The sequence below is a fragment of the Hakea prostrata genome, chromosome 3, assembly GCF_041222555.1.
Source record: "Hakea prostrata isolate BN-2017 chromosome 3, UWA_Hpros_2, whole genome shotgun sequence".
In the NCBI taxonomy this organism is placed as follows: Eukaryota; Viridiplantae; Streptophyta; class Magnoliopsida; order Proteales; family Proteaceae; genus Hakea; species Hakea prostrata.
In genome coordinates this window covers 7,848,024-7,875,366 of record NC_142602.1, presented here as the reverse complement: position 1 = coordinate 7,875,366, position 27,343 = coordinate 7,848,024, and the positions used below count along the sequence as shown (strand labels likewise).

Here is a 27,343-nt window from a genome sequence, read left to right as displayed (position 1 = left end):
CTGCATCTGTAACACCTCTATAAGGCCCATTCTAAATGACACTGAACGAGATCAGATAGAAAGTCAGATCAGACCTGGATCACAAGCAAAATCTGATGACAGCTCCAATCAACGTAGACTTTCTAGGGTTTTACATTACATGTATGAGCCAGCTCTCACTCTATTGCTACGATTGAAAAATCACATACATGTTTAAAATAGCATTTAGCTTCATCTGTAGAAATGGTAATAATATATCAACTGTTCTCCTAGAAGGAAAAACAGTTGCTTTCAGTGCTAGCTTAAAGACAACACAAACTATACACAGCCCTACCAATAAGAAATAAAAAAAAAAAAAGGGGGCTTGAGAAAACATAAAAATTTGCAAATGCTATTGACACAGGAAAAACTAGTTCATGTAAATCCCATCCCAGGTATATTTAATGCTACAAGGTTTTTGCAACTCCTGGGGTAGTTTGCTAGTTGGGCTAAGAGATTAAAACTGGAGCTATAACACACATTGTAAATTGACAAACTCAATTATTTCATTCCTTTTCACCCCCTTGTCTACCCAAGACACTAAATAAAACAAAACAAGAGCTGGATTTCCACTAGTAAAATATACATATGTGTTACAAAGATCCTATCTAACCTTTGATTTGTGGACTTCCCCAGTTTACCATTGACATGTTTATGGTAGTTACCCCATGCATTACTCCTCAGAAAAATCAGGCTCTTCTGGCTTGAGAAACTTGGGTATCTTTAAGCTGGGACCAGAAGGCTCGACCACCTTGAACTTCTGGTTAACTCCCCTTCTTGTATTTGCAGCGAACCTTGAAGCCAGTATTGTGGCCCCAAGATGTTGCGTGTTTGCATTCTCCATTGACAATCTTTCAGTGTCATCGTCCTCATATAACAGATCCAGAGCCTCATCAGCACAATCCCCCTCTTGGTTTGTAATTGGTATATCATAGTAGTTTTCATGCATCATCAGCTCCTTCGCTAACTTTCTTTTCTTGTACCGTCTCCATGCAGCTTGTATAAAGCATGCGCCCCATGTCCTCCATTGATGGGAATAGTACCTGAAGGCATGCTGGAGCTTCTTGCTGTGCAGACGCTTGAACTGATTGGCTACAAACTTGAGGTCTTCAGCACAGAGTGCAAATGCTTCAACTTCACTAAGGGCTCGGACTGTTCGTGTCGAAGAAGGTAGATTTAGGCTTGGGTTGCGCATCAGAGCCCAAGTCAGCAACTCTTCACCACAAAAATCACCAGGTCCGAGGGTGATGGAATTGAAGAATCCAGATCTTCCTCCATTGGTTGTGGAGCTCTCAAGTTGCCCTCTGATAATGAAGAGCATCTCATTAACTGGATCACCCTCACGAACAATGTAGGTGTCTGGGGTACTTAAAGATGAAACTAGGTGTTCACATATAGCATCCAGGAGTTGATCATCCATTTGTGAAAAAAAAGGCACCTATAAATTGAAATATTTGGGTGACAATCCATAACTGTTGGATCCAAGTACACCAAAAGGAAAACATAAAAGCTTGATTCTCCATTTTAACATCATGTTTGGTGTTTGTAGACATTAAAGTAGACACCTGGTTTTGTGCGACTATGTAACTCAAAGCTATTATGAATTTTCATTTGCTTTGGAAAAGTACTCAAAGGCTATAGCACACAACAAACCAACACGAGGTAATTGCCATAGCCAAGCTAGATATTGCATCGATTGGACAGACCACAACATACCATTGGGGGTCCAACCCAAAACCTTGAGCCATTAGTTGGAGATGGCCCAAGGGTATGTTAAGATGTATCCAAGGTGCCAAATAACTAATGTGGGACTATATCTGTGCAACTCCCAGCATCCCACAACTCTGATTCATGTCTTTGGCGTCCACGTGAATATCTATCTTGAGGAGGAAAACATGGGGACCTAGCTGTGATACCTTTTCCATAAATTGGAATAACCCAAAACCTTAAGGCATTAGCTGGACATTGCTTAGCTCATAAATTTAGATAAGCAAGGTCCCAATTCCCAAACAACCACTGGGATTATACCTCTATAAATCCCAACATCTCAACAGATACCATCAATACATTTTAAACCCTCTAAAATTCATCTAGCAGTCAAAAAGGAGGTGGTTGTAATCATTTTGATAAACAGATAAGGTATCAACATATACTGAAACCATAAAAACACTTACACGACGGACAAGAGCAAGACATAGATGCCGTTGAATTTCACGACGAAGGTCCATAGGTAAGGAATGCAATATAGACTCTTCGTCTACTCCTCTTGTGGCTAGCCATTTATACTGAACAAACCTACGAACCCGCTCTTGAAGATCAAGAGGTAGTTGGCGATGCTTCATCCACTCTTCAGTGTCTCTTCGCTTAACTCTCCACTCTTCAAGTCTCACAGTCATTGACGCAAGATAGGTCTTCATTGAACAAAAATAGTGTTAATAAAATGCTCAAATCATCAAGCTAGTTATTTCTGTTAGATTTAATAATTTATTATTTTGCACCTACAGATAGTAATAAATGAGAACAGACAGATTCCAGGATGGCAGTGAGTACAACACAGAAGAACAAAACTTTCTGGGAATATTCAAACCTCCAGCTATGTTTGATGGTGTAGCACTACAAAACTAATTCAAGAAATGTCAACTCCTTAATTTGCATTCGTCACCATGCTTACATATAACACCTAGTCAAACATAGTTATAAAGGCAGCAAGATGACCATGGCAGTGAAGAGGCTAAGGTGTCCATAAGAGATTTGAGAGGCAAAAAGAAAATCCTAGAGCTAACATCATTACAAATGGCTTTCTAAATCCAATCTAAGGAGCAAGCCTTGGTGTTCCACCCGAGGAAGTCATGCTCCGTCCAAAAGTAGAACCAAACCAGTGGCACTCAGGCTCCAAGGGTTGGGGGCTATATCTAGGCAAATAGAGGGAAGGGCACAGATCCAAATGGGACTAGAGAAGGGACAGGCAAAAAAAAAGGTGTGGGGTGGTCTCAAGCTCAAAACAGAAGATGTAGGAGGGGCTGATTGGGATAGAGCGGTGGATAAGAAGGGATTGGGTCGGAAGGTAGAGAGAGAGGGCTCTCCAAACAGTAAAGGCTTAACGGGGGATGTTACCCTTGAACCAGGCAAGTTTGGTCCAAGGGACTTGGGGGAAGGGTTACGGCTATGGTTCCAAGCAGAGGCAATGGCGAAACGAAAATTTTTTGAGGGCAGCCAAAGGAGTTGGTCACCAGGGGGGTGGGGGTAGAGGAGACGGGGGGTGAAGGGACCACACAAGGGCAAGCTCTTGAGGAAAGGGGGAGGCGGAGTGGACCAAGATCTGTCACTAAGGAAGTGAGAGACAGAGGGCAGAGTATGAGGATGCCTGAGGAGTAGACTGCTCTAGCACCAAGGACATGGTAGAGAATCCCAAGAGGATGCCAGGTATCAAGCCAAAAGGAGATATGTGATCCATCGGCAATTAGAAGGACATAGCAGAGAGAGCAAGGGGGCGAGGGGAGAGAAGTTTCTTCCAGGTGTAAGAGGAGTTGGAAGGGGGAGAAGCAGATCAAAAGGAGTTATTCTTTAATAGGTAGGAATAAACGCAGTCAATCCAAATGGAGCTTTCTTTGGAATGAAATCCTCCAAATGAGCTTGTGAAGCCCCCACAATACTGAAATCTTTAATTCTGCGAATATCAAGGCCTCCTTCGGATTTGGGTTTGCATACATTGAACCAGCCAATGGGGTGAAGGAACCTAGAAGTTTCCTGACCTTTCCAGAGGAAGCTACAAAAGACAGATTCAATAGTTCTGATGATGGCTTTTGGGAGGGCAAAAATTCCACTCCATAGATGAAGGAGTCTTGAAGGACAGATTTGATTAATGCAAGCCTCTCCGCATAGGAGAGAAATTTGCTTTTCCACACTTGCTTGACAATTTTAATAGAAGGATTTTGTGAAAAGTGAACCCTTAATCCCTTATACATTGAAAATTCAAAACAGATCATTCATTTTGGTTCTTAAGTCGAAAAAAGAGAGTTACGGAGTTTGGTTTCTTTATGCTCACCCTTAAAGCAATTGTTTCTAAAAAAGAGAGGGTGATGGAATTGAAGAATCCAGATCTTCCTCCACTGAAATTCCCAGTGATTGGTACATCTAAGGCCAACAAAAGCTGAATGCAGTCCAAGACAAGCCTGCCTTAACTATACATATGTAGAGTCCAGTTCTGACAACTTGCCTCAGCAAGCAATCCGAACTAAAATATGCACTTTAAACCACATAATGTTTCTGCCACTTGGGCACCTTAGACTAAAAACCGGTGGTGCATTTCTGACATTATCCCATTCATTTGAGAATTCAGCATTCTTGGAGAGGTTTTCTTTTTCCTAAAAACAGTGAAAGCTAGTGCCCCAAGAACAACACAATCTAGAGAGAACAAGTCTATCTACGACATTCTTTGAAGATCAAAGCACCTAAAAAGTAACACTTCTGTTTCCAACCAGGATTTTGCATGTATATGGTGACAAATATGTTTTCCACTTATGCTATAAAGTGAAAATTTTAACAGTCCGCCTATACGGTTAATCAGAAAAAATTGCTAAGTTCCCTACTGTGTAATGAAATGGACATATGGATCTATATCTTGGTTACACAACAAAAAGACATAAAACCCAAGTGCAATATGATTTTGCACCTGGTCTCTACATGTTTAGACATAATCTCAAACATTTCACAAGTTTAAATAAAACAGTGAACTGGTTTGAGTGTTCAATGAAGTAGCCAAAACAAGATCTTTTCTAAGGGTATATCATCGTGATTTAAAATAATAACGAAGTAGGTGGTTGGATGGATGGGGCTGTAGGTGTGGTCAAGTGTAGTATGCAATGGGAGAAAGGTTTGCTGAAAGTTTCAGTCAACTTAAGTGAATAAAACAGTAGATGAAGTGTAATCCCAATGCAATAGGAGTACACATAGTAGATAGTTTTGGGTGCTGAAATTAAGGTTAGGAAAGGGAATCAAGTTACTGATCTCAGATGCTAGTCAACCTAATTTAAGTAGCTTGTTTAAGTCATGAAAATAGAACTGGATGGGGGTCTTAAGGTCTAAATAAGGGCTTTAATGGAAGTAGGGCTGTCATAGGAAGAACGAATTTGATTTTAATCCATCTGTCAGACTAGGCTCAAATTGAATCAAGGCAAGTTCTAGGGCTGAAGAAGGTCTGGTAAGAATTTCAGATCAGTGGGGTGGCTGGAATTTTTATCTAGAAAATAACCTAGTATATTATCTTCTAGAGAATGGTTGGTTCTAGATGCAAAAAACTAAGATCATACTTACTTGTTAATGGCCTAAAGAAGGTCGTACCCCAAAGACACTCCTGCGGCTGAGGGGTCCGGGGAGGGTCATAATGTACACATCCTTAGGCATTCTCAAAGAGATGTTTTCAGACTCAAACCCCTGACCACTTTGTCACAATGGAGCAACCTTACTTGATCATGGCTATGATCAGAAAAGCAAAACAAGAACGAGTAACCAGCAGCAATATAAGAGCAAGAACACAAGCACGATTGCCCTACGCTCAACACTGCAAGGTGTCAGTGAGAGCAAACATCAAGCCATTCACCTTTTTTTTTGGTTGGTGGGGGGGGGGGGGGGGGTTTCTTCATGAATAAACTCCTAGAGAACATTCAAATCAGGGTGGAGCTATGTTTGATTCATATTGAATGGAGTTACAATCCAGTCAGAACTATATGGTGTGAGTGAATGCTTTCCCTGCATGGAATAACTATTAAACACAAAAAATGCAATGACTCAGCCTTATGGCCCTTATCCCAATTCCCAACTAAATGGTGTCAGCTATGGTTCCTCTCAAAACAAAGTAGGGAAAAATAATGACCTCACAAAAGGAAAGGAAATTAGAAGTGGATATCAACAAAGATGAACTTAGATAAAGAAAAACGAAATACGAAGTAAGAGGAAAGAAGATGGCCTAAGATATCACAAAAATCTCAGCTAGATGGTGACAACAATGTGGATCCTTGCTCTCCAAGGCCCAATACAAATCAAAGGCTTAGAAATATCTATGCCTGCATCATTTGGTTGATTGGGCTTTTCTAGTTAATGATTACTCAATCCAAGCTTGGGGCAATTATAGATTGATATGAGTCCTAATCATTCTTGGAAGTTGAATCTTCTTCATAATCCTTATGAGACAGAGAATTCTGGACTTCAATTTGTACCGGATATCCTGCTTTCTCCTCATATCTTATATATCAATTCAGTATCCATAGTCATATAGCAACCATAGGTGAAGCAATCAAAAAAACCATCTGTTCATGCATCTTATACTTGCACAAAAAACTAACTGTGCAAATCTCAGATACTTTGAATAATGTTTTCAGTTTTTAGCTAAATACAGAACCACAAGCAACTTTCAGGACAACACACTCCCACCGTACATTATTATTGTTATATTTTGCATGAGGTGGCAATTATACCCACAAAACTCTTACCAAAGCAAATCTACAAGGTTTAAGGACTACATAAAGAAAGAAAGTACCACATACCTGCATATTTCCGATCAACTGAGAGAACAGTACTAGACCCACAATGCATATCAGAATGCAAAATAATGTCTCATTAACAGATGTGCTTGATCCCAAGCTTTGTCCATATGAACTGCAGAGCAGTAAACACGTCTGTATGAGAATAAAATAAACTCTGACACGAAAACAAATAAGGAGGCCAAATTTGGAACACCTCCAAGAATTATCAAGACAACCAATGCCACAAGAAAAAAAAAAATTTGATGCATCACAAATCCTAAAGGATCAAGTGACAACCAGAAATTCGCCCAAAAGAAGGGAGAATCAAAGAGAATGAAGATTAAAAGTAATGTCATCATTCAAGGCAACAAGGTGGCATCTCATAAGCAAAGTTCTGGTAGAATCGACCAATACTGTATAAATATTCTTCAGTATTAACAGGTGCACAAAAACCATAGTTCTGTTATTTGACAATTTATTCCAAACTACAATTGCAACAAAACAAAACTCACATCATTTTCCTAATAAGAAGAAGAGTCATTGAATTGTAAGTGCATCTCCATGGTTCACTTGTAGAATCTAAAGAGGAGGAAATAAGAAAAAATAGATCCATATTGAATCCAAACTAGGATCCCAGATCCAATAAAAGATTTTGCTGGATTTTTCATTCTTTTCTATAACTTATGATTTTTCTTACATAATCATCTGATGGGCATCACGTCAAGCCAAAGCTGGGAAAGGGTTTGAAAAGATTGAAAGGGACCTTTGAGTGCCCTAGGGCAATGTTGTAATAGATCCAAACAATTGTGCAGATTGATGTCCAGATTATAATTGCTCAAGTAAATATTGTACTATTTTTCTTTGTCAACAAATTTTTGTAATCAATCACACGCACACTCACAGTGAAAAGGAAGAAATCAAGTTGAAATCATGCTTTCTAGTAAGCTTTATTTATGATCTTGGTATGGGACCAACACAAGGTTTACTAAGGGTTGAAACAACGTTGTCAAAGCGTCCGCCTAGATGCGCCTAGGCGGCAAAGCCGTTTTTCAACCACTTTGTTTTGAACCGCTTAATTGACACGCTTTTTTTCCCGCTTTTTCGCCTTGTACGTCTTTTTGCCGCCTAGAGCTAAAGCAACCTGGTTTTTTTACATTTTGTACATAATATTTTTTTTGTCATTTTTTTAAATCAAAATTTATTCTACAAAACCATATATAAATTTAATAGCTTAGTCATTTCGAAATCGAGTCTCAAATTGCAAAGGAATTCCGAGGCCCAAAGTGACATAAGACCTCTACAAGCTCTGGGGGTGCTGCCTCCACACCCCTGCCAGGGCGATCTCCCTGGACCTCATGCCCGTTGGCAACAGATTGTGAACTGTGAAGCATGAGCCATACACAACATCGAGACTCAATGAATCATTTAATGGACAATGACTTGGAAATCGGAATAATTAGATCTATTAATTTATCATGTTCGCCCTGTTAGTACATAGATATTGTTATGATGCTTGATGAGATGAACTTATGTTTTGTTCTTTTTTTTGGATAATTTTTCATAATTATATTCTTGAATGCTTTCTTTTTTGGATGAATGTGACTATTGAATGTTATTTTAACTTATTATAGAAAGTAGTTGTATTAAAAAGTAGTTTAAAAGTAGTTGTATTGAAAATTTTTTACCCAACCACTTTAGTCACCTTATTGCCGCCGAGGCGTAGCTTTGTCGCCTAATCGTCTAGGTGGAGCCCCAATCACTTTGGTCGCCTTACCACCTTGACAACTTTGGGTTGAAATAATTTCTCCACAAAAAGTTAAAGTAGTAGTATATGAGGTGAATTATTTTTTCCATAGACTAAGAAACAAGCAGGTTAGAAGCTATCATCAGTTGGTTAGTCTAGTGAGGTCAACATTGCTCATGTCACGGGGATCTAAACCTATCCATGGTTAGCTCAGACAATTCATTCACCTTCTGGGTGTTGATGATGCAATTAAGAACGTCCAAATGGGTCAATCTGGCCTTAGAATACTTAATTTTGGCACATGATGGGAACTATAGTCAGTAGCCTTCTTATTTTTGGATTTATTGCTGTAATGGACCTAATTTATAAGCCCATAAAGTTGTAGGAATACTACTACACGGGATTAGTAGTTAAATTTAGTACTTGAGTCAGTGTTTGAGTTAGATAAAGGATACTTAATAGTTAGATAGAATTCTACTTTGGTTTTAGTCACCTTATTGAGTTTTTTAGCGTGATTAGGAGTCCGTTTATGAGTCAACTTAGGAATCTTAAGAGGTCTATATATGTAATGCATCCCCCATCTATTGGAGATGATTTAACTAATAAATACGACTTTTTCATAAGAGTTTTGGTGCTGTTGAGCAATGCATATTGCTAGCCCAATTCTGATTTCTTCTCTTTCTTTCTCAAGAGCTTCTTCTATCGTTCAAGCTGCTGTTCAAGAAGATTTCAACAACAGTAAGTTGAATTATGCCAACCCAATTCTTCTTCTAACCTTCTAAACTCCCTAACCCTAAATTCTTTTTTTTATTTTTATTTTCGTTTTCCTTAAACCCTAGCCATTAAAACCTATCTCCAGCCTATAATAACAGTTAGAATCCATTGCAAATACATCCCACAGCATGCACATATCACCCCCTTCACCCAATCTAGACTCTGGAATACATATCAAATTACCATGTAAGATTTAAGGTTTTGCCCCTTTTTTTCGAATTTTTGGACTTTCCCCAGAAACCCAAATCTGAAACTTAGATTTACACCAATCTAACCATCAGAAGTATACTAACCTTTAGACATCATCCCCATATACCGTTACCCAAGTTCCCTCCAAGTTACAGCACATCCAACCTATGTTCTTGTGTACCCAATCAACTACCTCAAATCCTAAAACCCTAAAACCCTGATTTTTTTGAATTGAGATCCTGAAAGACTAGCCACTAGTTGTTCCTATTCAATCAAGGGCTACATCACTAGTTGGCTTATATTTTGTGTGTTGATCCCAAATTTGATACAACTCTTGACCAAACTAAGTATGCATAACCTTAGACTGCAAGTAGGTGATCGCACAGATTCTCTTATCAATAAAAGATTGTGAATAGAGTATCTTATCCTTAAAGTTTATAAAGGATTCTCTTGTCCTGTAACAAGATTATGTAAGTGCTTCACGCCTACTGTATTGAAGGAAAAAGGAGAGAATTCACTCAAGTGTTGAGGACTATCCTTAAAATATTTGTTTGTAAAGGATTTTCTTGTCCTGTAACAAGATTATGTAAGTGCTTCACGCCTACTGTATTGAAGGAAAAAGGAGTGAATTCACTCAAGTGTTGAGGAGAGTGTTTGAAGACTTTTGGAGTCAAAACACTATAAATCATGTGACTTTTGTGGTTGGTTGCTCTATTGTGTTAATTTTTAATAATGCAGTTTTTAATAATAATGACGAATCCACAATATACAACTTATTCAACCCATCCCCTCTTCTCTAGTTTGTTCACACTTCCTATGTTCTTTCTATGCACACATGTGCACTAAATTTAAGTTAATTGATGAACAAAAAATTACATATTAAAGGGCTAAACTCATATATGACATGGAATACTGTCAGATTACCATTTCAAGCTAAAAGAATATGCAAAGTAGTAAACCTAAGCACAAAGAGAAGAGGACTGTTGCTACGCATTGTTGCTTACTTAATAGCTAGAGCTTTAGGATAAGGTGTTCTAACTAGGATTGGTCATAAACAAATCAATAACATCATCAACTTTTGGGAACGCGACATCTCTATTCCGTTTCTCTCTGTCTCTCTCTTCACTCCCTACCAATATTACTTGTGTGAACAAGCCTCTGCTCTCTCATTCCATCTCTCTGTCTCTCTTTTTCCTCTCTATCGTTGCTTCTCTCTTCTTCTTCTCAGTTCTCTTATCTCTTGCTATCTTCCATTATTTCTCCTGTTCTCTTCTCTCCTCCTAGCTTCCACTTACTCTTCCTGTCTTCCTTCCTTCCTGCTTCTTTCTTGCCATGATGAGAGCCATCCCAAGATCTCCTTCTTTGCCCCAGCCACCTCTGCTATGCTTTGACCTGGTCTCCCTGCTACCGCTGATCAATGTGAAGCTTCTGAAGTTACTCTGTTGAAGACCCTGCTTGGGATGAAGATTCTGCATGGATGCAGCCTCTTCGTCCTCTGGTTCTGAGATTGCTAATGTTAGGGCCTCTAAATCTTTCGCCAGCCCTGAAACAACTGAAACAGCCCTCTCCAGCCATGCTATTGCAACTTTTTGAATCTTATGATGCTGCCCAGGCACTACAGAAGCATCTAGGTCAAGAATCCTTCAAATTTTGTTGCTCTACCACCTGCAATCCTTACCGAGTCAAGAAGAAAAAGAATAGTGAGACTTCTAGGTTTGGCTCAGTCAAGCTTGGCCTCTTGGGCTTCTCTTTGGTCCATTATTACCTAGTGCTATGTATCTTCTTTTTCTTTATGCACCCTTTTAGGTCGTAGTAAGCTTGGTGCGGCAAGTTGAGCCCTCTTGATTCTCTTTTGTATTTCCCTCCCCCCTTCTTTCCTTTTGTAAATGAATTCTTTTATTCATCCAAAAAAAATTACACTCAAACGATTTTTTTAATGTACAACATTTTAGCAAGACACATTCAGGAACTGAAAAATTATGTTAAAGAGAAAATACCTTAAGTTTTTCAAACCCCACCAGAGGCAATAGAAAAACCTATCCAAGAACCTGGATGCAACAACATCCTTCACAAATGCATCTTCATATATTCCAAACTGAAACTGGAGATTAGGATTTAGAATATCACAATTTGTATGAACTTGTGTCATATTCAACCAAGATTTCCGATTCTTTTCTTCCGAATGTCTACAATCTAGAAATCGAGCATCACAAGGAAGAAGCAAATGTGTCTCCTTCAAACACTCAAATCTCCAGCAGTTATGCTGTCGTTCAATGGACAACAGATACCACGAAGCTCCCAAAACCTGCACAGCAGGAAAAAGAGGGGAAAAAAAAAAGGTAAAAGAACCACATATAATGCTAGCAAGGATCTTGATGCGATTAAATGTATCCTGCATTTCAAGAGACTAAAACTGACTCAGTGATGCAAGAGAAGATACACCTCTGAGGGGGGGTGTTTTTCTCTCTCTCTCTTTTTTCAGTTCATGAATGTATCTTATCAAAAATAGGCAGTTGAATACATACATGACTAGCCAGCATATAGAGGAGCAGATTGTATGCAGCTCCTGCCCATGCAGTTCTAGCAACAACTCCAGTATTTTTAATGATCCGACGATTCAAAGGGAAAATGAGAAATAATCTAGGAACATACTGAAAAAGAACGATCATAGCAAGTGTGTTGTTAGTGTGATCATTAATGGAATCCCTCGTTGCTGGCATAATAAACCAGATGACAGTCTGCAAAACAAAAACCAACAGAAGCTTAAGCTCTATAAGAAGCAATAAAAATGACACAAATAATGTCAAAACAAGATGTTGAGTACATCTAAAACAGTTGCCTAGCACTGCCATGAAATAATAATCTTCAAACAATAAATTTCACCACTTGAGCAATACTGCATGTACTGGCATGTTGCAACAAATAGAACAACCTGACAAAAATAAATTTTGACTTCCTTTTAGCTCAGCAAGCAACTTGATGGCAACAACATAGAAAACTGAAGCAGAAATAACTCAACTCAACTAAAATTTCTTCCAACAATGAGGCAGAAAAATGTCCTATGTTACTAATTTCTGTTGTGAATCATATGACACTTCACTGATTCACAAATTTAAAGACCAGTGAGCATCCATATTACCGGTGCCAGCTCCCACAGTCTCCACGAAGGACCAAAACCTTGGCAAATGTTGTCACCGCTACATATACAAGGAGGCCATGACCCACAAATATTCAGTAAGTATAGCACATTCGCTAATTGCAATTCATTTTCATTTTACAACTGGCCACGTTATGAAGTTTCAGAAATTAGAAGTTTAAGATGTTTTAATTATCTTCACGTTGCTGTGAAAACTCTCATTTCAACTTGCCTTTCCATCCTGTTGGAATAGACACGGACCATAGTAAAGACAGTGAGAAGATTAAACCATCAGGTATCCCTCTCTATTGATTTCATGTGCAAAAACCAGTACTCATCAAGTATAACAACAACTCAACCTGATCCCAACTAAATGGGATTGGCTACACAGATCTTCCCCTCCAATCAGCTCCAATTGAGGTCATACTTTACAGAAGGCCTATGCATGTCTTTCCTCACCAAATCTCCTAAGGTCATTTTAGGTCTGCCTCTAACTTTGATGCTTCAATCTGAGCCAAATCACTCTTCCATACTGGGCATCCAAAGGCCTCCATTATTTTTTTTCCCAAGCTTCCTAGAAAAGATTCTGAACCTTCAAATCCTCAATAAACTGGCCAAGAGAGTACCAGTTTTCTTTTTAAAAAAATGGCATGACAATAAACAACAAAAATTAGAACGTGAAAGGAAGAGTCTATCTATCCAAGAATATCAACAAAATAGTATGTCTGGTAGAAGGTCACACAGCTCCAGAACTCTAAATAGACAAAATAAAAACATATTCACAGAAAAGTATCATTTGAAATGGTTTTACTGCTAATAGGGAACAATCAATATTGACAGACTTCACTTTCAGTTATGGGTTTCAAACTCTTCGTGCTAATAATAATTGACTATTATGTAATAAGCCTGATTTCCACATTGTACATTCACCTTTTCTATAAAATCTAGAACCATGGCATTTATGGGTTGTCGGAAGACGTTGAAAACTCTAATTCTCAAGGTTCCAATGCCTGATTTCCAGCATTACTCGTTCTCTTTTGCTCTCTCAAATCTCATGCTTTGTTTCCATATTATACATCAATATAAGAGTATAGAGAATGCATCTGAACGTTTTAAATGAATTTTCGAAATGGTCATCATTTTGCAGTGAAAGATAAAATTATTTAAACCGTCCCATAGTGGGAAGAAGAAACTAATCATGAAAACAGAAGAGGTCCGTAAACTAATAATGAATGTGCTTCACGGCAAAGTGGTGGCAGCCTCCTAGAGGCAGCAAGAACAATGATGTTTTGAGGTCGAACCTCCGTCCCTCCACGTCCCCACGAAAATGACCTAACAGAGAACTGAACGACAATCGGATTACTGTGTATGAACTAAAATGGCTCACCTGCGGAAGAGGAAGGGTTGCGGCAAGATCAATTATAAAAGTCGACTTCAAGTATCGCGATGCAATCATTCGTCTATCCATGACAAGCTCGCCCCTCCCAAAAACCCTCGAACTAGGTGCGACGAACGCAGTTCGGAACTTCATAAACATATTTATCAAATATAAAAAATCGCCCACCGTCCGGAAAAAGGTCACAGTGATGCCCAATTTGAGGTCGATATCCAAGCAGGCGGGACCTGCAACCCATTGAAGATAGAAATAGAGGGGATCGAGGGAGAGAGCAATCAGACAAGATACAAGGAAGACGTGATTCCATTGCGTTACGATCCTGCCACCAGGATCCAGAATTTTCTCCCCGCGAATTATCTCCAAAATTTGATCCTGCCATGGAATCTCTCTACCGAAAATCCGCGGACGATTTCGCTGGAAAGGGCGAAAAACAAGCGCAGGAGAAGAATTTCTCCTATTCATCTTGCATAACGCGGACAGAATCACCCGATAGTGAGAAATCCTTCGAGGCAGAGAAGCACCATGCAGCAGAGTATCCAATGGATGGAGAAAACCAACACCAGAAAAACAAAATAACAAATAACGTGAAAAGTTGAGCAACGAGACGAAACGAATCGATGACAGAATAGAAGAGAGGTTGAGGAAAGAGTTAGGACTGCGATTTCACTCTGTGCGATACTCGCGGAAAACCAGAGAAGCCGCATAGATTTCGGGGTAGCCATGGCCGCGAAACTGCGAGCACCAAAAAGCCAAACAAGAACGCGGGAAAACCCCAATTGTGTATCTATCCCACTCGCTGTTCTGGTTTGAATTGTGTCGCGGTAACGACACTCAGGCTGTTACATATACCTTTTTTTGGGGTCTTTTTTTCGTTTTTTAAGAATAATATTTTTTAAAAAAATTTGATCCGAGAAAATTGGTTAAAGAAAAAAAGAGAAAAAAAATTAAATGTATTATATGTGAAATATCAAGACTTTGACCCATAGATTCTATCCTAAATGTAATGACAACATTAAATCCTAATTAAGATACATCTATAATGTAAGAATCTAATAAAATTAGCTAACCATGAACATAAATCTATAAAAAAGAGAAAGATTTGACACAACATATATAATAACTCCATTTCTAATTTTTTATATATAAACAATCTAATTGAAGATTAATAGAAAATTGAGAACCTCACTTCTCTGAAAAATTATGGGTTCAAAACCCTTGTACGTATGTAATATCTCATTCTTAATTTCTCTATATATAACATAAAAAAAAAAGTGAAAGAATATAGTTTATTTATTTATTTTACAATGAAACTATCACGTTTAATATACATTTGCACAAAAAAAAAAAAAAAACGAAAAACAAAAGTGGCACCATCACGGCATCACCATCGTGTCAAAAGTAAGACGACCACGTCAAAGTATACGAACCTTTGTAGAAAGCACGCGTCAGCGGTCATTATCGGCCGTCAACATTCTGCGTGAAAGAAGAAAAGGAATCTCGTGTGGGGTCGTCGCTTCACGTGTGTTCCTCTTTCCTTTTCTCTTTAACCTTTTCCCTCCTTCTCATTGTGTATTAAATTATTAATTTTATATTCGTCTAAGCACCTTTCCGCCCAAATTAAAGGAGCCTCAGGATCACCCGATGGTACCCGATGCATTTGCTCCTATCAAAACCGCCTAAAATCTTTTCACTATTCTAGATTATAGCCTTTTACCAACAAAAAGAAAAAAATATCTAAATCATATCATTTTACTTTATCAACCAAAAAAAAAATCTAGATTATTACTTTAAGCCATTTTTTATTTTCGGTAGAAGTCAGCCCCTCCATGAATAGTAATTATTTACAACAAAATTTATTATAAATAACACGTAACAACCAATCGGATTGCGAGAATGTCGAGGACCAATAAGGGAGTATTTATATGAGTATTAACACAAGTATGACCATTACAACTAGGTAATACTTTTTTTTTTATCATTGGACATGAGTGATCCAACATGTGCTATTCTTTTCTTTTTCTTTTTTGTTTTCAATCCCGGTTTCCAAAGTTTTGCCCTGACTAATCCGGTGTTCCACTCGAATTGAACATTTAGCTGGAGTGGATGAGTCTTCTAGCGGGAATTTTTTGCATCTATAAGGTTTCAATACCGAAACCTTACTTAAGTGGACCAAACTGCTTACCAATAGGAGAGCACATGTTGGACCAACAGGAGTTTGGATTTTAAATAGTTAAATATAAATAAAACAAAAAATATAACACACTCCAATATTATATTTGCATTTTTTTAAAAATATGAAAAATATCATATTATCAATTAGCTAGCAGAGACTGAGGATATTAGTAACTATTTTTAAACTTTTTTTTTTTTTTTTTGAGATAATAGGGATATCAGTAACTTCAATGAAATCTAAGGTTCAACTAATAATTTCCAAAGTTCTACCAGAGAAGGAAAAAAATGTAATTTCTAAAAGAATTTACCACAAGAAAAGAAAAGAAAAAAAGCATAATAATTTCCAAAGGTGTAGGGGATAGGTTTTCTGTTTTGTTGTTAGGAAAGAGGATGATAGGGTAATCATCCCCAAAAGAAATCCGGATCCGAATCCGGATTTGCTGTTCAATCAGTTAGTGGCAATTATGTAAAATAAAGGAATATCAAGGATGATTTTGAATTCTGACACTGAGAGCCCCAAAGGTCTGAACCCTAATTGAGCGTTCTATCATTCATCTGCTTTATTGGCAATCCCCTTGCCCTTTTTTTTTTTTTTTTTAATATTTGTAGGAGTCCCATGAAGATATATGCATAATATCGTGTACTTGAATTGTAATAATTGCGTCTTCGCTTGTGAATCGTGATTCCGTTTTCGTTCTTGTAGCTGTGCTTCACTGCTCCAGGGAGTGTGGGTGTTTCCCCAATCGTTTCGTTTCATACTGTTCTTTTTTTTTGCTTTCATTTCTCTTCTTTCACGATCTTATCTCTTCCCAGTCCCCACAATCATTGTAAGTCTCTGGGTTTTCTTGCAGTTAAATAGACAATAAAATTTCGAAATCCATGGAAATAGACAGTGTCGTTGCTTCTGCTCCGAAAGCTTCGTCTGATTTGCACGTTAAAAGGCCGAGAGAAGGAGAAGAAGTTGAAGCCGTGACTGTTAACAACGAGAACGGCGTCTCTGTTTCTTCCGCATCTGTGGAGATGGAGAGCGGTAAAGCGCCCGATTGCATCTCTTCTGTTATCCCTGGATGGTTTTCTGAAATTAGTCCAATGTGGCCTGGTGGGTTTCTCTTGGACTCTTCTTTTGTTTCGTTCTTTTTGATCTGTTTCTTGGTTCTTGTGTTGATAAATGGGTTCTGCATTCTTCTTTACATTTTAGGAATGTTTTTGTTATGGTCACTGGTATTTACTCCGTTTTTGCCCGTAATTCTACTCCATGCACAGTAAAATATACAGTTATTCGATTGCCTTCTGTGGGTAATTCAGTATGTCCTGATGAGCCTTTGTTACGACCAGGTGATTTAGTGTCGAATCTTATCCTCTGGATTACCATTTCTTCTATTTTAGTTGTAAGACAGGGGTTTTTTTCCTTATTCCTGATCTCCATGTTTTTTGTGGAGATCGTTTCCTTCCCCCTTCCCCCTTCCCCTGGAATCTCTGCATTGTTTGTATTGATTGTGAGCATAATTGCTAGGGGGTTTTGTTTTTTTACATGTTGGATAATGATTCGATACTTTTCTCCCTTTTGGGTGTCATGGAGATAGTAGCTGTGGTTTGCTATCCTTGTTACCCTGAATGGGTGTAATCATTTTGGCCAGGTCTGATGAGTAGCCCCGGTGTTGATGCTCTGCGTGCAACTTTTACTTGTTTTCTGCTTTAAGTGTGATGCTTTGTTCTTGGTTTCCTATTTATGACTATATTTCAGCCCTCAGGGTCTGTCTATTGGCTAATTGTTATTTTAAGCGTCTGGGAGCTTCTCAATTATCTACAGACCCCGTGGGTTGCTGCATTATATTTTATTGATTAGATATGTAACAGATCACTCTGTTAAGGACTTCAGGTTCAAGAAATTAGCAATTTCTGTATCTTTTGAATATTTTAGTGTATTATTTCTTCAATAAACCTTTTGCAATTCTTTGGGATTTGTTAATTGTTTTGGTTGATTTACTTTCTCATTATAATAAAAATCAGTTGTTGCTTCCCCATTCCTGTAGTTGTCACTTGAAGGCCATCCATTTTCTATGAACTCGAGATTTGTAATAAGTAAATAAGTTTTAAATCTAACATGAGTCTGAAAAATAATATTGTTTTCTTTGTGCTACGTCTTTTATAAGTTTTAGATGCCTTCCATGAGAGAGACCTGCTTTTCTCTTCTTGAAAATTTAGGAGTCTGAGAGGTTGGTGTACCATTGAATTGTTCATTTCTCTTTGTGCAACTCTGTTGTTTTTGGGTTTAGGCTGCTTCCTATTTATTAATTTTGACTTGCATGGACTCTTAGAAGTGCTCTTGCAATCCTGTTTGTTAGTTGTACATGCTTTTTTATGTAAACAATTACTCAAAACACATGAGATATTGCTGGACCAATCAATTGATAGAGATCTATGGCTGATAGGAAGCACCTAGTTATTATTGTTGTGGTGCTTTATATCTTCAAAGCTTCTTTTGGAATATCTGTTCTCCTTAAGTACGTCTATTACCATCAATACGAATGCTCAGGAACTTTTGTGACTTTTGGACTCTTTATCCAGGGAATAATAGCTTGACAAAAAAATTTAGCAGTCAAGAATATTTTATTTTGTAGGGTTAAACTATCACATGCCCACTTTCTGGTGGAAGTATTCTATATATTTGGTATTTCTTACTGTACTCTTGTTATAAATTTAAGAAGAGAGGGGGGGGCGGGGATGTTCTTTTTGTCTTATGAATGGGTTCTTGGGATTTTGTTTACTTGCTCACTGTACTGATTATGATGAGCAAATATATATGCTTCCTCTTAATGGGTGGAAGGGAAGTCCTTGCTACCCATCAAGTGGAGATGAAGGTGGAAGAGAAGTTCAGAAAGGATTTTATTTACCATTTACTCTTATGCAGGAGAAGCACACTCGTTGAAGGTCGAAAAGATCTTGTTCCAGGGGAAATCTGATTACCAGAATGTTATGGTATTTCAGGTATTGTCTAATGTGTATTGTATTTTGTTACTTAACATTTTGAATTTGATTTTAATTATCTAAGTTGGTGTTCTTTCTTTTCCAGTCATCTACTTATGGGAAGGTTCTTGTCTTGGATGGGGTGATTCAGCTCACGGAGAGGGACGAATGTGCATATCAAGAAATGATCACTCATCTTCCCCTTTGTTCTATTCCGAACCCAAAGAAGGTATTCTTATCCTTCTTGGATTGATGTACCCACACATTGTTCCTTCTTCCCCAAGTTCTATTTGTGGCATTAGCTAGCTATAATGCTAGCTGTTATAATATTTCTGAAACAAATGATGGATTAGGAAATATTAGTCTTAATAGTGTACTGAGTTAATAAGATGGCTTTTCATATTGATTTGATGAGTTGCCTTATCTGTTCTTAGGGGCCTGTTCACATTTGCATTTTTTTTGTTGGTTTAGAGGTTGAAAAAGGAAGTTAAATATTTCTTCCCGAAATAGAAGTCTCATTGCGATCCGTTGTAATCGGTTTTGAAGTCAGGAGTTGGATTTCTCTCCTAATGTCGGACTTTGGGCAGTGAAAGATGGTGAAACCTGGTTGAGACTTATTGAGGTTCATTTCAGATGTGCTCAATGTTGCATTGTGATGACCCTTTTCTGAAATTTATCAAGTGTGTCACTTTGCTGTTTTATTGAGGTTGAATCTATAGTATATTCTTATGGTGTGCATGCATAATATACACAAAAACAGTTAGAATGTTGGATGAATATTGGTAAAAGTGTGAGCAGGTAATGACAAGATTAGGATGCCATGACATTGACATGGTATGCTGCTTTTTTAAATGGTGAAGTCTCTACATTGTTCCTTATTCCTAGGACCAAATAATGTTTCAGCATTCCAACTTGGCTAACTGGCCAAAAACCAAGGGCTGAGAAGAAGAAAGTTGGGAGGGATATCTGTCCTCTTCACTCCAAGTCTATGGAAAAGCCTTTATTTGTTTTTGTTGATTTGTCCTGCTTGCTTAATTCTAATCGAATTAGTAAAAGCAATTCGGTCTTGTATGGATACCTTTTGACAGTTCTGCCAGAACTTTGCTTTGTCAAATATGATTTTTGGCAAAGCATCTTATTGATTTCTGCTGTGGAAGTAGGTGAATGTTATTGGGCAAAGTTTATATGGACCAGGAATGAAATTGGAGCACATTCTCCGTGTACCTGAAAGATTCTGCATTTGATCTCCTTTTTTTCACTTGTCAAGTTTAATCTTTACTCTTCAGGTTTTGGTCATTGGTGGAGGAGATGGTGGTGTCCTACGAGAAGTATCTCGCCATTCTTCAGTTGAGAAGATAGACATATGTGAAATTGATAAAATGGTTGTTGATGTGAGTAACTAATGATCTTTCTAGCCTTCACTTTTCTCTACCAATTTATAGTGCTTGTATGAAGTAACTACGTGTTGTAAATTTGATCACAGAAGCACTTCAATTTGTCCCCTTCCTCCCCCAAGAGGTTGACTGCCTTCACGATCATTCCAAAGCTATAACTTATTATTGTTTAACCAATTCCAGGTTTCCAAGCAATTTTTTCCAGACGTAGCAGTTGGCTATGAGGATCCCCGTGTGACCCTCCATGTTGGCGATGGTATATGATTTGTTGTGTCTTACCCTTTTTTTTTCTTGCAAATTGACTATTATACTGTTCTCAGCCCTTCTTTCACAGAATAATTTTGCTTGTACGTTTATTTATTTTCCTGCACTTTTTTACCGGCAGGAGTGGCATTTTTGAAAAGCGTTCCTGAAGGTACTTATGATGCTGTCATTGTGGACTCTTCAGATCCAATTGGTAATGTTCATTATCTGTCTTGGCCACAGCTTTTCTTGGAAAAATTTTATGGCATTTTTTAAGGTTGTTTGTGTCATGATGTTCAACATCAATCAGGGCCTGCACAAGAGCTTTTTGAGAAGCCTTTCTTTCAGTCGGTAGCAAATGCTCTCCGCCCAGGAGGAGTCGTGTGTACCCAAGCAGAAAGCATATGGCTTCACATGCACATCATTCAAGATATCGTCTCAAACTGTCGCCAGATATTCAAAGGTTCCGTCAACTATGCTTGGACGACAGTTCCTACATATCCCAGGTAATGTCTTTTAACACGCACAAACAGGCAGAGCACATGTACATACATTTATACATGGTATTTTCAATGGGAAATGTGATTTTCAAGCTTGCTCTTTGTTACAGTGGAGTGATTGGTTTCATGCTTTGCTCCACCGAGGGACCACCAGTTGACTTCAAGCATCCAGTGAACCCCATAGATGCATGTGGGAGCAGAGGACCACTAAAGTTCTACAACTCAGAGGTTGCCTCGTCTTATTTCTCTTGTGTGTTGTTTTTTTGTCTTTCACTGGTTTACTTGAGATGATAATTTTTCTTGCCTTATTTTTTTCTTTCAGATCCATTCTGCGGCTTTCTGTTTGCCATCTTTCGCAAAGAAGGTGATAGATTCCAAAGCCAGTTAAGGAAAGCTTCCGAGAACATAGGCTAGTAGTGCTTAACTATTGTAGTTCTTGCGATCTTCCTCATCGAGACAGTCCTTATTTTGTTTTGGGCTGCCGAATTAATTTAGACCTAAATATTATCAATAAATAAATGCAATTTGAGGCTGGAATCACAACTTATTCAGCTAATAACATAACTCTCTGTGGTTCTCATGAGCCCAGCAAAGAAACATGGAATTGCTGAATGCTCTGATAAAGCATTTTGCTATTATATGTTCTTTAAGATCCAGACATTTGGCTTTGCGAATCCTACCATTGTTGTGATCAGATGTTGCATCAGTCATGCTTCGTTATAGCTGGAGTCTATATGCCTTTGCTGGTAAAGGTTCACCTCAACTTATACGTCTGTTACTACCAGTGGTGTTTTTTCTTGTCAACCATATTAATTTGAGAGCTTCCTCCATGTCTAGTAACGCACAACCTGAGAGGCATGAGAGATTATCTGTTCTACCAGGTTAACAGTTACCGGGCATCATTGATACTCATGGCTATAAATTTTGCAAAAGCAAGCAATTACTAGGTTATTTTGAAATGTATTAACTAAAACTAAGGTATTTATTTCACTGAAATTCATCCCTACTAGCCGACTCATTTTCGTTCTGATGGACAGTTGCAAGCATCTGGCTTTGGAACGATATTTCCTAATCGTTAAGGGTAACCTTTAGAATGACTCCAGATCAACTCAAACTCTGATTCAAAAATTAAATTAAAAACACCATTTTGGATTAGTCAAGGGTTATCTCTTATACCTGAATGATATGCAGTCTCATTCTCAAAATAGAACTCGTACACTTGTAATCAATTTTCGTTCTCATAGCATTTGCGGCAGATAGGCAATGGAGCTCCTGTTAGGGGATTGCTTTTGTCTCTGATTAAAGGTTGCACGTAAGTTCATTTGACCTTACTTGTGACAAATGTTTAATTCAATTTTGAATTTAAGTATTTAACCATCAAAGAAGAACTTCATTTCCACCAAAAAGAAAACCGTGGAAGGGAACAGGGGAGGGGTGTCAACCTAAACATACACTCAACAGAGGAAGGAGCATCTCAACAACTGCTGCCTTCAGACAAAAGGAACTATCTTTCAGCCCACCAAGCTTACAGTTTCACAGAGAAGAATATTGGGGTTATTGACGAATGCAGGCATCTTATATGGAGGAAAGATGCTCATCTTCAAGACTTGATAGTCTATCAAAGAGGAAGCTGCTCCGTCACGTCATGGTAGCCTCTCAAATTCATTGAGAAGACACAGAGAGAGTGTGGAAGAAAGAAATATACAGCAAGGAATACAAGAACTCCCAGATCTGCTTCCTCACCAATCGCTGGCTGAGAAGGATTCCTCCAATATATTTGACTTGCACACCACAGGCAATACAGGCTTGCAATGGATAGAATAAGTCTAATAGATTGACTAGATTGTGCTCGTGACTTCACAGGCTTCACTCTGCAGGAAAGAGAACAGAACAAAGTGCTCTAATAAGCTTGATGGTAATATATTGAGAATATGAAATCTATCATAAACTGATTAGATAACCTAAGGGAGTCTGTGTGTGTGTGCGTGCATGTGTGTTTTTGTATGTGGGTGTGGGTGTGTCTATGTGTGGTATACGTGTTTATGGTGGTGGTACCGCTGCTGCTGTTGTGCTGTTTTAGTACTGCAGCTGCTGCTGGTTCTCTCTCTTTCTTTCAACCGATAATAAGCTAGAGAACGGATTAATCCCACTTGGAAATGAAATCCCAAAGCAGCAGTACAATGACGTATTGGATGAAAACTCTACCCAAAGAAAATGGAGGACAAGGAAAACATGCAATATCTGAAGATTACACCTGTTGATGTAAATGAACCCTCCAATTAAGGAAGAGCACAAGAATCCAACCACAATAACAGCATCAGGATTGACGGGAGCTTGACCTTTCCACCAGCCTGTGCTCAATATCCATGTATACATAGTGGAATGGCCATTTTCCTGTGAAATTAGATCATAGCATGCAATTAATTTTTTTAATAAAAGCAATGAACAGTGGAGAAGGCCAAGGAGAGAGTCGCCTGCACTCATGTCACAGGCGATTCATGTCATATATATAGCCCATCACTGTGAGGCATTTCCATAAACTTTCAAGGTTTTAGAAAAAGAAAAGACACTGACCAGATGATTTCATCAATCTATGTCAAAGTAGAACTTTGACAGTGAGTGAAAATGCAATTTCAAGAGATCCAAGAGGTATTCCCCAGACAAGCATCAGAATTTCTAGTTAAAAGCCTCCCTTTTGCAGCAGTGGAATGAGGAGTTATCTTTTGGATCTTGGATGTGGAAGATGTTGAGCATGAGATCCTAATATAATATGAGTACTTGATACATGCCCAATAGAACCTCTAAGGGCCTGTTTGGTTACATGAGTCTGGAGATTTAAATATCTAGAAATTTCAAATCTATGGAGTCATAATTTATAAAATTAACTGTTTGGTTAACTGAACATGTGGATGAAATCTATGGATTCATCTGTAATTTTGTGAATACAAAAATGTTTAGCGTTTTTATAGTAGGGATGAAATCTCTAGATTTCACCTCATACCCATAAATCTACAGATTCACATTTTTAGTGTAAAAATATGAATCTCTAGATTTCATGAATCCAGGGATTTTCACAATCAAACAGGTATAAATCTCGCATTCATGAATCCAGAGATTTGAAATCTCTGGATTCATGTAACCAAACAGGCCCTTAATTGGTTTTGAAAATGTGAGCCAACCATTCCCATCTTGATATCTCTATCGGTAGAACATTATTTAAGCTGTCAATCACTCCTTAATTCTTTTGCTTTTAATCAATGAAAAGCAAAACGTCGTCCTAAAGTTAGGTAATCAATTAGCCAGTAAGTAAATGGCTAATTCAGTCTATCTGTTGCATAATGTTGAATTTAAGATGGATTTCTAGTCTTCAATAGAACACCTTCACCAGATATACAGGGAATAACTCATTAATCATTACAGGGCATTACAAATGTAGCAGTAAGAACAAAATCTAACTAAATAGTTACTCCTACATAATTATGCAGGTGCTCTTTTACAGGAAAAAAAAAAAAACACATAGCCAACCCATTTGTTTAGGGTAAGGATGAGTTGAGTCTACTGACTCTTTTTCATTGAATGGAGATACTAACAAGGAAACTGAGTTTGAAAGCTCAGTTGTCTTCCAGTATCCAGGTACAAAGATGATATATGTCAGTGTATGCACCTTCAATCACTGTTGAGGAATCAGTATGGGATACAGGATTGTTCCTAGTCGATAGCGATCTGGATCAGCCCAGATCAGATAGATTCCCCTAAGGTTTTCAACAAAAAGAGTTTGTCTTTTCTACCTTTTTACTCTGGGTCTGATACGCAATCACCCCATAATTGGTAGCGCTGATAGCTGACACTGATATATGTTCAGCAATGGGAAATCCAATACTGATCCCTAACCCAGTGCTCACAATATAGACAGTTTGACTTACATAGAAGGTGGCCTTTTGAATTACTGAGTTATTGCTGCAAAACCCACAACCAGGTTTCCCTCCATGTCTAACTAACAAATTGACTGAGTATCTTGAAGGAGAATAACCATTCAATAAGGAGTAAATGCTGAAATATTCAGCAGAAAGTCTATTTAAAGCTGAGTATGAGTTCTATAGATATTAGTATAATTACTGCCATGAAAAGATCTTATTGAAAATCAATAATACCTTACAGAAATGAGTATGGTTTTCTTCCATGTATCCCATGACATAGGCTTTATCTAAAACACAGAAGGTATCATATATGATTTTCTTTTGTATTACACTTTTCATATTTGTTTGTTGATTTGTTCCTCATATAATGAATTAAAGAGGTTCCATTATGTTGTCACCAGAATGGTGAAGTGACAAGCTTTAACCTTCTTTGATTGTGTCTTGTGTTATTTTCAAAAGTTATTGCAAGCTGCTTAAAAAGGATTTCAAAATACTTTAAAATTGACTTATAATCATGCCATTCTTAGTCATCTACAGCAGAAGATAATTTCCTTCTAAATGTAATACATTTGGTATAGGAAAGTTGGAGTATGGGGCAGGATCTCACCTCAAATAAATGATCCAAGAAAAAATGTGATAGAGATCCTGCAGAAAGTAAAAGCAGACATTGCCTTTTACTTAGTGATACCTGCAGCAAGTAAGAATGCAAAAAGAAGACAAAAATGTTAATTCAGAAGTGATTCATGAAAAAAAGCTACAAAATCACATTTAGCTCCAAAAATACAATTCTGAGTATGATGTAGCTGCACTGCACTGCCTTATAATAAGCCAGATAGTTCCACAAGCTCTTATATCCCTCACCCTAAATATCTCAAAGCGCCGGTTGGTCCTATCAACTTCAATGAAGCAGGGCATCCCGTAATAGACAAATGCACTGACCCAGAATCGAAGTGATGAGAACAGATTAGAAATACACACAATTTTTACTTTTAAAAGCAAGGAATTTAGGTATCTTCAGCTAGAACATATGGGCAAATGGGCAAACGCCGTTGACTGGCTAAAAACCAAGAGACCAAGTTCGATCGAAAAGCCCCAATTTAGTTGTTTCCGAATTTTAGACAGAAAAAGGAAAGTCAGAAGCTTCTTATTTCTACACAAAGAGAAGAAGACAGTATAAGTATAACTCACCCCAGAAAAAGAGTCGAGAATTCCTTTTTGGAGTAAAATTCGGGAGAGCCAACTATAAAAGAGACACAAAGGAAGACCGAGGAGTAGAACATAATAAAAAGGGTGGTGAATTGTATCCATGATTAGAGAACCGAAGCTCCTGGCAACACCGAGAGTGGAAGTGAGCCACTCAGAGAAGGAACCAAGGTCAGGACCCAAGAAGGCATTTAGAGCATAAACGAGGCAGTGATGAGGGCTGAATCGTCCATGGGAGATGCTCATGAGACCCACCCCAGATCCCAAGGTGTACATCATATGAGGACCGGGGCCTGGCATGGGCTTCTCGCATAAGCTTCCTGTTCACGCCGTATTCCCACCTCTGCTCCCCCTTCTGCAACAGCTTCCCTGGTTAGACTCGCTAAAGGGAAAGGGAAACCATAGACGTCAGGGTTGTAGTCATCTAATGGCTTCCGCCATGTTTTGCAGGTCGGATGTGGTTAATTATCTTGCGTGGGTTCCATTAACCTGTTAAGAGGTGATTTTTAGATTACTTTTTTCTAACTATGACTACTTTCGGAATCCGGATTTTCTCCCCGTCCGGGGAGCACACATGGCTTTTTGACCACAAACATCACCAGTGGGACAAAAAAAAAAAAAAAAAAAAAAAAAATTTTTTTTTCAAAAAGTGTTTTTCACCGTGGGCCCCACTGATGTTTGTGGTAAGGAAGCGTGGGGGGAGCACATTGTGCTACCCCGACGGGGAGCTGATCCAGACTCCGAAAACTACGCCTCTCTCTTGCCGGTGACGACGAAATTCTACCATCGTAATCCCAAACCTTGACTTTTTCTTTTTATTCTTAATTTTCACTGCTGTATGTATATATTTTTTTTGTACCAGTGCTTTTATAAATACTGAAAATGTAATATCGTCCACAAGAGATGTAACGATCCTGCTATACATACAATAGTGAAAGATCCATACTTCTCAGTGTAGAGGTCTTGGGTGAAATCTAACCGTTGTTCTTGAATTTTTTCTGTCATTGGATCTTAAATAGGATTCATGGTGTCTGCAAGAAGTCCGTGGATAGTCAATGATGGGTTAGTCAAATGGACCTGCACTCCCACAAGGAGGTCCCGGGTTCACATCCACCTGCGCAGATATATAAAAAGCTACCTTTTCGGAAAAGAAAAAAAACCCAGGGATG

The 27,343-nt window shown here is 38.2% G+C and overlaps 3 protein-coding genes across 6 annotated transcripts; 1 reads left to right on the top strand and 2 right to left on the bottom strand.

Moving 5' to 3' along the window:
• Nucleotides 1-386: 386 nt before the first annotated feature.
• Nucleotides 387-14,584, bottom strand: LOC149020542 (cyclic nucleotide-gated ion channel 18-like). The gene is made up of 6 exons (XM_089148716.1): nt 13,770-14,584; nt 11,772-11,984; nt 11,244-11,551; nt 6,561-6,672; nt 2,193-2,429; nt 387-1,456 (listed from the first exon to the last, which is right to left on the bottom strand). The coding sequence occupies exons 1-6, from the start codon at nt 14,238-14,240 to the stop codon at nt 692-694; spliced, it is 2,106 nt and encodes a 701-aa protein (XP_089004842.1). The 5' UTR covers nt 14,241-14,584; the 3' UTR covers nt 387-691.
• Nucleotides 14,585-16,543: 1,959 nt separating this feature from the next.
• Nucleotides 16,544-21,517, top strand: LOC149020541 (spermidine synthase). The gene is made up of 10 exons (XM_089148712.1): nt 16,544-16,677; nt 16,802-17,049; nt 18,862-18,938; nt 19,024-19,146; nt 20,204-20,308; nt 20,495-20,567; nt 20,697-20,768; nt 20,865-21,060; nt 21,165-21,282; nt 21,377-21,517. The coding sequence occupies exons 2-10, from the start codon at nt 16,830-16,832 to the stop codon at nt 21,440-21,442; spliced, it is 1,050 nt and encodes a 349-aa protein (XP_089004838.1). The 5' UTR covers nt 16,544-16,677; nt 16,802-16,829; the 3' UTR covers nt 21,443-21,517.
• A 632-nt stretch (nt 21,518-22,149) lies between these two features.
• Nucleotides 22,150-26,651, bottom strand: LOC149020540 (uncharacterized). 4 transcript variants are annotated; one of them, XR_016172219.1, is made up of 4 exons: nt 26,160-26,651; nt 25,579-25,659; nt 23,091-23,448; nt 22,150-22,925 (listed from the first exon to the last, which is right to left on the bottom strand). XR_016172219.1 is itself a non-coding variant. In XM_089148715.1 (4 exons), exons 1-4 carry the CDS (start codon nt 25,884-25,886, stop codon nt 22,673-22,675), a joined length of 528 nt encoding a protein of 175 aa, XP_089004841.1. In that variant the 5' UTR covers nt 25,887-26,149; the 3' UTR covers nt 22,150-22,672. The 4 variants fall into 4 exon arrangements, 2 of the variants coding, with proteins under 2 accessions (XP_089004841.1, XP_089004839.1); XR_016172220.1 differs by having other exon boundaries at nt 23,110-23,448; XM_089148715.1 differs by lacking the exon at nt 26,160-26,651 and adding an exon at nt 25,833-26,149 and having other exon boundaries at nt 23,309-23,448.
• Between the last annotated feature and the right edge of the window lie 692 nt (nt 26,652-27,343).